At 38.4% G+C, this 10905-nt stretch overlaps 1 protein-coding gene across 2 annotated transcripts in view; it reads left to right on the forward strand.

Moving 5' to 3' along the window:
- PIBF1 (progesterone immunomodulatory binding factor 1) overlaps window positions 1-617 on the forward strand; it is a 212483-nt gene extending 211866 nt beyond the window's left edge. For both annotated transcript variants that reach the window (XM_030838671.3, XM_060287869.2), the window contains one exon: window positions 282-617. In XM_030838671.3, coding sequence (XP_030694531.1) covers window positions 282-332 — 51 coding nt within the window. In that variant the 3' untranslated portion in view covers window positions 333-617. The remainder of the gene's footprint in view (window positions 1-281) is intronic.
- The last annotated feature ends 10288 nt before the right edge of the window (window positions 618-10905 follow it).

Below are 10905 nucleotides of genomic sequence, written 5' to 3' on the forward strand. Positions count from 1 at the left end.
CCTCTGTAGAATATATTAAATATCGGATTTAAGCCAGAAAACACAGCTGTGTATTTATTTTAATGGACATACCAGGTGGGAGATTATTTCTGACAAAAGACAAAATCTTTGCCCTTAAGTTTCTTTCTGAATTACAAAAAGCAATTATTTACTATAATTTTACATAAAAATCCCCAATGTATATAGGTACTTAGTTATTTGAATTGTTTCTCTTCTCCTCCTTATAAGCATTTTACATAATTTTCTTTTCTTCTTCTTCTTTTTTTTTTTTTTTTTTACAGACCAAAAAAGAAGCACCTGAGTGGTCTAAGACACAAAAAATGAAGACGTAGTGTTTTGGACAGATTTGCTCTATCATTATTTACTCCTGAAGGTCTTTTTCTGATGAACAAAATTTATCTTAATCACGTACTTGACATTTTTTAAATAGCTAATTTAAAGTTTATTTTAACTGAATGTTAAATTAACAAATTATCATAATAATCAAACTACATAAAGTGCAAATATTTGGTTTTATCTATTTTGTTACAAAATAAATATTGTATACTCTACTATGATTTAAATATTGAAGCTTTCGTAATTCTTTAAGGCATTTTAAACATGTGGCTTATAAATATTTTGATTAGTTATATTGGTGAGTATTTTTCTAACTATATAAATTTTGAATTTAAATGTCATAACACAAATACCAAGACACCTTACAATTTTTAAATTAATAGTCATCTGTGAGGTCTACTAGAAGGCATTTTATAGGCCCAATAATGGTGGTCAGATATCATGTAAGTGGATATGAATTGCTGATTCTTTCTTTGGGCTCTGTTTTTTCTTATATTTCATATTATTATTAACCAATACAATCTGGTACAAAGTCCGTTATTCCATTGGTCAAGTAAAAATTTGGTGGAAACTGTCTTGTTACTTTGGTCAAAACAGATGCAGTATGGACCAAATATCTAGTCTGTAAGAAAAAATCAGTAGCATTTTCTCTTTTTCTTGGCATAAAATATGCTCCATTTGTCATTCAAGAGTTACAATTTAAAAGAAAGAAGAGGGGTGGAAGAGAAAGAAAAGAAAAAGAAAGAAGTATATTTTCATGTATCAGATTTTCTCAACCACTGTTGACATAGAGGCTGGACAATTCTTTATTCAGGACAGGAGTGGGGCAGTTCTTTGCCTTGTGGGATGTTTGTCAGCATCTCTGGCCTCTACCACTAGATGACAGTAGCACCCGCACCCCCAGCCCGAGTTGTGACAGTCAGAACCCTCTCTGTCCCTCAGGGTCGCACATCACCCCCGCCTCCTAGTGAAGCACCACTGATGCGCAAATCACTGATTATCCTGGTAGATATGAAAAAAGAATCTATCTAATCACTGTGTTCTTTGAAAGTTTACAGTATCATAGGCTATTAGTTGAGTGTGAGAGAACAGAAAAAGCCTCTGATAATAATATGCACTTGTAAATCTACTGTTGGCCTAAAAACCCTAATCTCATCCTTCCCTTTTATTTCGTTTGGATACATCTAAAATACGACTTTCTGCAACAAAGATTTGTGAAAACGGCCTTTCTCAGGCACGCATCCTAAATCCAGATGCGCTTATAATTCATTAAAACTAAATTTGTAGCGTAATTTGTTTCTTTCCAAAATGCTAGAAGAGAATGTCTGTTTTATTTTCACCTCTAGTTATTCATCGAAAAGCATTTTATAGTTTAGTTCAGTCAACGCTGTTTGTTATATGTACATATTTTAATATAAAGGAATACTGATTGATTATCCAAGTTAAAGTTATGGTGTGGACAAAGGCACAGAAGCAGGAAAATTTGGAGCTAATTTTAAAAATAGAAAATGCAGTGATGAGGAAATTGAGGAAGTCTTCCTCCCTCCAAATCCCTATTTTTTTCCCCTCTTCCTTTCCTTTCCTTTCTAGATATGAATTACTCCTTTAAAAAAACGTAGTTCTTTCTATCATATCCTACCATTAATAAAGCTCAGGATTAGACTGTGGTATGAAATCTTTTTAGATGACATTTGTGAATTTTCTAATTCAGATGCCACTCCTTCCAGAAAGTTCTATCTGTTCTACCATAGTAATTTATGTACTCTGTACTCTATATCTCTAATTCTGCTTACCATATTTTATAATAATTGCTTACTTGTCCATTTCCTTGAAGGCAAGAACTATTTCTTAAGCTTTTTTTGGTCCTCAGTATTTAGCACTGTGCCTTGAATTTAAGCTCTAAATGTTTATTTGATGAATTTGGGCACAGATGAGATACAGTGATGTAACTTTTTTAATATATTAAAAATCAATGGGTTTTTTTTTTTGCTTTTTAGTATCACAGAATCTATTCTAGCTCATTTTTGTTTGGGGGGGTTTTTTTGAATTTTATTTTAATTTTTTATACAGCAGGTTCTTATTAGTCATCCATTTTATACACATCAGTGTATACATGTCAATCCCAATCTCCCAATTCATCACAGCACCACCCCCCGCCGCTGCTTTCCCCCCTTGGTGTCCATACATTTGTTCTCTACATCTGTGTCTCTATTTCTGCCCTGCAAAGTGGTTCATCTGTACCATTTTTCTAGGTTCCACATATATGCGTTAATATATGATATTTGTTTTTCTCTTTCTGACTTACTTCACTCTGTATGACAGTCTCTAGATCCATCCATGCCTCTACAAATGACCCAATTTCGTTCCTTTTTATGGCTGAGTAATATTCCATTGTATATATGTACCACATCTTCTTTATCCATTCATCTACCGATGGGCATTTAGGTTGCTTTCATGACCTGGCTGTTGTAAATAGTGCTGCAATGAACATTGGGGTGCATGTGTCTTTTTGAATTATGGTTTTCTCTGGGTATATGCCCAGTAGTAGGATTCCTGGGTCTTACAGTAATTCTATTTTTAGTTTTTTAAGGAACCTGCATACTGTTCTCCATAGTGTCTAGCTCAGTTCTTAATACCACTACAACCCTTGCCTTTTCTTTAAATTTCCAGACCTTCATTTTCTCTTTCTAATTTTTTAAAATAAATTTATTTGTTTATTTATTTTTGGCTGTGTTGGGTCTTTGTTGCTGTGCATGGGCTTTCTCTAGTTATGGCGAGCGGGGTCTACTCTTCGTTGCGGTGCACGGGCTTCTCATTGCAGTGGGTTCTCTTGCTGCAGAGCATGGGCTCTAGGCGCACGGGCTTCAGTATTTGTGGCTCTCGGGCTCTAGAGGGCAGTCTCAGTAGTTGTGTCTCACGGGCTTAGTTGCTCTGCGGCATGTGGGATTTTCCCGAACCAGGGCTTGAACCCGTATCCCCTGCATTGGCAGGTGGATTCTTAACCCCTGTGTCGCCAGGGAAGCCCTCTTTTTTTTTTTTTAATATTTATTTATTTTTATTTAGTCACGCTGGGTCTTAGTTGCGGCAGGCGGGCTCCTTATTTGTGGCATGCGTGTGGGATCTAGTTCCTGACCAGGGATCGAACCCGGGCCCCCTGCATGAGGAGCACAGAATCTTAACCACTGTGCTACCAGCAAAGTCCCTCTGCTTACTTTTTTATTTGTTTTTTTTTGTTTTTGTTTTTGTTTTTTGCGGTACGCAGGCCTCTCCCTTTGCAGAGCACAGGCTCCAGACGCGCAGGCTCAGCGGCCGTGGCTCACGGGCCTACCGCTCCGCGGCATGTGGGATCTTCCCGGACCGGGGCACGAACCCGAGTCCCCTGCATCGGCAGGCGGACTCTCAACCACTGCGCCACCAGGGAAGCCCTGCTTACTTTTTTTTTTTAATTGTGGTAAAAAACACATAACATAGACTTTACCATCTACTCATTTTTAAGTGTAGGGTTCAATATGTTGAGTTTATTCACATTGTTGTACAACAGGTCTCTCAGACTTTTTCATCTTTCAAATCTGGAACTCTATACTCATTAAACAACTCCCCTTTTCCCCTTTCTCTCATCCTATCACACGGTGACCCAGAGTCACTATGTTGTACAGGCAGTGGTTGGATAATCACCAGGAAGTTTAAGGCCAGATTCCCACCTTTAGGGGAGGTTGAAGTTGTTAATGAGCCAGTTTCCCTTTTATTTTACGATCCTGAGAGACTAATGATAGACAAAACAAAAGAGTTTGTCTTAAATATTACTCCTTTAAAAAAGTAATTAGTACTGTAAATGCTTCAAAGAAAGACTTCCTGAGGCTTGGAGGTCACCAGGCAAAACTCGCCAGCCAAACAGCTATCTAGAGTCCTCCAAGGTAATGTTTACTTTCGTTGATTTACAGAGCCCATGTTCTAGTTCTCAGCCTTACAGGACTCAGAAACTTAATTCTGTTAATGAACTAAAGATGACACATCTTTCAGGAGTATGCCCACACTTACTGGTTATAAATCGTAATGTATCAGTTATGAGCGAAAAGTAAAACTATTATACAGAATGCGACTTACTAGGATAAGCACAAATGATGTGTTCTTGCCTTATTTTCCCTTGGCTTCTGCAATACTGTACTCTCATTTTCCCCCTTGCTCCTCTTCTAGCTGATCATAAAACATTAGAGTTTTTCAAAGTGTCTTTTCCCCCTTGAGTCTTTGTTCTGTTCTGTACTTATTCTCTTGATAATTTCTGCTCCCTGGCTTCAGTTACTATATGCCAACATTCCCAAGTTTATATCCCTAGTCCAAACTGTTACCTTTTAATATAGGACCTGCCTACTTGACATCTCTACTTGAATGTCTCATTGTAACCTTAAACTTAACATGTGCAAAACTGAATACACCAAGTTTCTTCTCCAGTGTTCCCAGTTTCAATAAATGGCTCATATCAGTGGCTATTCAATGGCTTGTATTACAAACCTATGAGTCATTCCAGACCCTTTTCTCATTAGGCCTCAAGCTTCAGATGATCTAGCTCTTAAATAGTTCCCTTTTTTTAAACTTTCGATTATGAAAATTTCCAAATATATAAAAGGGCAAAATAAATCTTGGGGTGATGGATATGTTCACTATCTTGATTATGGTGATGGTTTCATGGGGGTGTATATGTATAAAAATGCTTATCAAATTCTACTTTTTTAAATGTACAGTTTATTGTATGTCAGTTGTACCTCAATTAAGATGTTTTAAAAAAGAAAGGTAAGAGTTAGGAAATCACCATTTAGTAACCCCTGATGAAATGATTCAGGCATCAATCACCAATGAATGCTAAAGCAGTTAGAGGATATCGCAGAACTTTATATCAGGTCATAACCACCAAAATGCTCTAATCAACCTTAGATTATGTTGATTTATGTGACTCTTGATGTGATGTAACGTGAAGTATAAAACAACACCTAGGGCTTCCCTGGTGGCTCATTGGTTAAGAATCTGCCTGCCAATGCAGGAGACATGGGTTCGAGCCCTGGTCCAGGAAGATCCCACATGCTGCAGAGCAGCTAAGCCCGTGCACCACACTACTGAGCCTGCGCTCTAGAGCCTGCAAGCCACAACTACTGAAGCCCGCGCGCCTAGGTGCTGTGCTTCGCAGCAAGAGAAACTACTGCAATGAGAAGCCTGCACACCGCAACGAAGAACAGCCCCTGCTCGATGCAACTAGAGAAAGCCCGCGCACAGCAATGAAGACCCAACACAGCCAAAAATAAATTAAGTAAATAAATTAATCAAATAAAACACCTATGCAGTATCCTTGGAAAAAAATAAATAAATAACCTGAATCAGATGAAGTCTTTAGACCTAACTTCCAGTCTGTAGGCAAAACAAGAAATACACCAAGCCTAATGATACCATGAAGAATGAATGAGTCATTCTGGGCACTGGGAATGTTCATTGTTTCTAGGCCCTCAATGTTTCTAGGCTTTTTCAGTAGACAGAGTTATGAAATAAGTGTTTTTAAATAGAGAGGGGAAAATCATGAGTTCCTACCAGTATATCCAATTCTAATTTAAGATTTTTTTAAAGATTTCAACTTCTTTAATTTTATACTTTGTATTTCATTTCCTGTTTGTGAATTTCTATCACCACCTTAGCTCAAATCCTCATGTCCTCTTCCCTAGATTACGTCAGTCTCCTAACCAGTCTTCCTAAATCTACTCATGCCTCTCTCCAAACCATTCTCCACAGAGAATAATGATCTTTTTCCTTTTTTAGACACTACAATTTTTTATTTAGAGCTTAATCTACAGTTTATACAAGGTATTATAAGATATGAACTTAGAAAATGGAACAAATTGCAATTGAGGTACAAGCTGAGAGCATAGTATATCATGTTTCAGTAAATTTAATTGAAAAATTTTAAATGAGGACTTCCCTGGTGGTGCAGTGGTTAAGAATCCGTCTGCCAGTGCAGGGAACACGAATTCGATCCCTGGTCCGGGAAGATCCCACATGCCACGGAGCAACTAAGCCTGTGAGCCACGACTACTGAGCCTGCGCATCACAACTACTGAAGCCTTTGCGCCTAGAGCCCGTGCTCCGCAACAAGAGAAGCCACCACAATGAGAAGCCCTTGCATGGCAACGAAGAGTAGCCCGCACTTACCGAAACTAGAGAAAGCCCCTGCACAACAACGAAGACCCAACGCAGCCAAAAATAAATAAATTTATTTAAAAAAAAAAAAGACTTCTGGCATTATCAGGATAAATGCTTCTAAATAGATGGATTAAAGCATATTTTATTAGCCCCAGTTAGAAGCCAGTTCTTTTAGTTCTTATACTAGACGTGTGTTGTGTTTACTTTATATTCAAAGAGAGTACCTACAGTTTAGAAAAATCTTCATAAATTTATTTTAAATGAAGCTAACTTTTGATACATTATTTCTACTTTTCAGGGGGGGTTTCCCCTTATTTTATAGTTGGGCACTTTCTAATTCAAAAGCCTAACACTACCTAATACACTTAATTCTGTGACCTAATGAAACAGGCTCTCAACTGTATTTAGCAGTTTAGAATCTAACATATTGCCTCCAAATAGAGTGGGATGGAATAGAGTAAAAATGACTGTCCTCTTAACCCAGATGCAATATAAAATAGTTCTCTTTTCTTCTAATAATAGAAATGCTTATGTATTACGAGGAAAAAAACGTTTTAAGCTTTAAAGATTTAAGCTATTCAATTCCACAGCATATAATACAGCAGTTATGTCCTTTATTGCTGCCAGCTTCATAAAACTAATCTGTAGTTTCAAACACAGAAAAAGCTATAATACAAGTACAATTTTTCTTTAATTTTCTAAAATTCCTCAGCATGTGGACTAAATGGATTAAGAACAGAGGGAAAAAAATTGTTTCAATTGCAATTTCTTCTTTTTTTTTTTTTTTTTTTTTATTTTGCGGTACGCGGGCCTCTCACTGTTGTGGCCTCTCCCGGAGCACAGGCTCCGGACGCGCAGGCTCAGCGGCCATGGCTCACGGGCCCAGCCACTCCGTGGCATCTGGGATCTTCCCGGACCGGGGCACGAACCCGTGTCCCCTGCATCGGCAGGCGGACTCAACCACTGCGCCACCAGGGAAGCCCAATTTCTTCTTTTAAATAATCAAAACATAAGCCTAATAAATCAGAAGAAATGTTAGAAGCTGATCCAAAAACTTGAGTAACAGCTTTGCCATTTTAGGGAAATGCATTGAACACTTTTTGGTTAGTTTATGGTTATAGTTGCCTTCCAAGTAAAGCCAAGCATGAAGGGGGTGGGGGGGATTGCCATGACTTCTAAATATTTGTGAAACATTTTTGTAATATTTTTACTATATCACCCTGGAATTAGCATGTTGATTCTCAAAACCGCCAGATCTTTGACAATCTTTTAAATTATAGTAAAAAAAAAAAAAATTGTGTCCCTTACACAGTATCAAGGGGTGTGCTCATAAGTGTTCACCAGCCGGCTCTCAGGAGAAAGGATCCAGATTCGATGGGACCCAGATTTCAGCGGTGAGATGGGATAAAGACCCCCAAACCACCCAGCTGGCGCTGGACAGGGATGCGCACCCTCTGCTCTGAGATGCCAGCCAGCTCCCCACGCTGCCACGGCCTACGGGGTGCATCCGTACCTGCTCTTCAAGCTCCTTTTGAGCTACTCTTTACATAACTCAGTGGCCTTTTTGCAGTTCCTTAAACTCTTCCAGCCCCTTTTTTCCTCAGGATCTTCACCACGGCTGTTTCCTCTGCCGAGAATACTGCGTCCTTCCTCCTCTAGTTCTTAAAAAAGCTTTAAAACCACTGTCCTAGGGCTTCCCTGGTGGCGCAGTGGTTGAGAGTCCGCCTGCCGATGCAGGGGACACGGGTTCGTGCCCCGGTCCGGGAAGATCCCACATGCCGTGGAGCGACTGGGCCCGTGAGCCATGGCCGCTGAGCCTGCGCGTCCGGAGCCTGTGCTCCGCAACGGGAGAGGCCACAACAGTGAGAGGCCCGCGTACTGCAAAAAAAAAACAAAAAAACACCACTGCCCTAGACAATACTGGAATGGGCAATGCCATCCAGACTCTTTATCTTATAGGTTTTAGATTAACAGTCCTGACCTCACCCTGCCATTACCACATTGCCTATACCTCTGTAATTTACATTCTAGTCACTTTCTAGTCCTTCTTCTGGGAGCCTGTGAACCTGCGTTCTAGGTGACTGTGCTCATGTCTGCTCTAATCCAGTAAACTGGTGATTTTATTTTCACTCCGGAGGACTGCTTGATCCTTATGTGCCACAATACCTTTGTGCTCCATGCCAGCTTCACAAGTTGTATTTCATTTGTTTCTGCTAGTGATTTCATCACTGCTACTGTCATGTGATTTTGAAGTCATTGTTCAGACTTCTGTTTTAACATCCCTCTTTAAAAAGGAGATTGTACCTCATATCTTACCTAAGTCATTTAAATACAATTGAAATGCAAAAGTCACTTTAATTACCTTATAAACATTGTCTTTAAATAATAGGATTTATTTATACCACTGCTGTATATTTCCAATGACATCATTTTCAGGAAGGTACTATGAAATTCTCCATGGCCCTATACTTATTAAGTCTTCCTTTCTCTTCCCTTTCCCCCCTCACTCCCTCTCCCTCTTTGCTTTTCTTTTTTTTTTTGAAAAGCTTTCCTTTTTATTTCCTTTAATTAGTAAATTGTTCTCTGAATCAGAATAATGAACTTGTTTTTGTACCTTCTTTGATCTGATACTTTATATCAGTTATTTACTTAATCTATTTTTTTATATTTATTTATTTACTTATTTATTTGGTTGAGCTGGGTCCTAGTTGCTGCAGGCGGGCTCCTTAGTTGCAGCTCACTGGCTCCTTAGTTGTGGCATGCGAACTCTTAGTTGTGACACGCATGTGGGATCTAGTTCCCTGACCAGGGATTGAACCCGGGCCCCCTGCATTGGGAGCACAGAGTCTTATCCACTGCACCACCAAGGAAGTCCCCCCCTCTGTTTTCTATATCTAATCATGTTTTATCCTCTCTTTAATAGCTGTAGAACAATTAAAACATTTACTGAGAATCTAAAATTAAATTTCTATCCCCTAAACCTTCAAAGTTCATAGCATATGTAATTCCCTGAATGCCATCTGTTATTGCTTTATTAAGCAAGTTGTTAAATGTAGCAGAAATGTCACTAACATTCAAAACTGTGCTCTAAAATATGTGTAGACATTCTAAACTGCTGATGACTTCTCTCTCATTACTCTGCTCACTTATTTGTAATACCGTAATCAGAGTCATAAATCTGCCTCTTCTACTTTCACTTCCTTCCATTTATTTTTGGTATGATCATCTTGATTTACTATTATTAGCAAGATTGGCTCATTATCATTACTGGTTACTAACACAGTTCCAGGAACACACCACCTATTCTATAAAATGTTACCTCACTTTTATTTTCTTACTTCTGGGATCTTCTAAACATATCTATCTATTTAAAATACTTTCACCAGGAGCTAGAACAAAGCTATGACCCTAGGGACCTAGAACAAATAAGGAAAACACTTGTTTAATTCCTATTACCTTTGGTAACTAAAGGATAAAACACGATGGCCACTAAGGCCAACTTTAGGAGGACAAAGAACTTTGGGAGGGCATATCCTCCCCCTGGTGTCCTCAGAGCTTAGAATAATGCCTTGCACACAGTGAATACTCAATATAGGATGGTTGAATCAATGAATCTGTGGGCAAGCAGAGGCAATAGCCATGTCTTATGTGGCACTGAATGCCCACAAATACATATGTGTATTTGTTAATTGTAGAATTAACTGGTGTGTACGTCCAGTTGATCAAAATTAATTATATGGTCAAATATAATCACAACATGTTTGTGCATGTGGGGTGTTCAGTAACAGGTTCTTTAGGTACCTTTGTTTCAGTAAAAGTGAAATAAAATTTAGCATGTGATTGTTCCAGCAAATATTCATGCAGACAAGTGAATTGTTTTTGGTTTTGTTTTTTCTAAAAAAAAGATACTTATTTGTTTTCGCTTTATAGAATCAGGAGTAAATGGTTTTGGCAGAAGTATACAGATGTTGATATGATTTTCTTTGGCTTCATAGTTTTGAATTTATTTTTTTAATACCTGGATTTTATAACTTATTCAATATTTAGATACATAATTCCTTAAATTCCCATTTCAAGGTTTAGGGTTCAGCCCCTTCCTCCTCACACGTACTACCCAGGCCACACACCTGCCCCTCTACATTCCATTTGCTTTATTTTCTTTAGAGCAACATCTGAAATTCTTATTTTCTTATTTGTTCATTGCCTGTCCCTCCTAATAGAATATACGTTCCGGGAAAGCAGAAAATCTTATCTGACACTACTGTACCCCCAGCACCTAGCACAGGGCCTGGTACAGAAAAATTGTCCTTCAAAATTTTGTTGAATGGCAGGAAGAAAGGAAGGAAGAAAGCAATGATATTTGCTTCCTGATTTTTTTTTTACATTGAA

The sequence above is a fragment of the Globicephala melas genome, chromosome 18, assembly GCF_963455315.2.
Source record: "Globicephala melas chromosome 18, mGloMel1.2, whole genome shotgun sequence".
NCBI lineage: Eukaryota > Metazoa > Chordata > Mammalia > Artiodactyla > Delphinidae > Globicephala > Globicephala melas.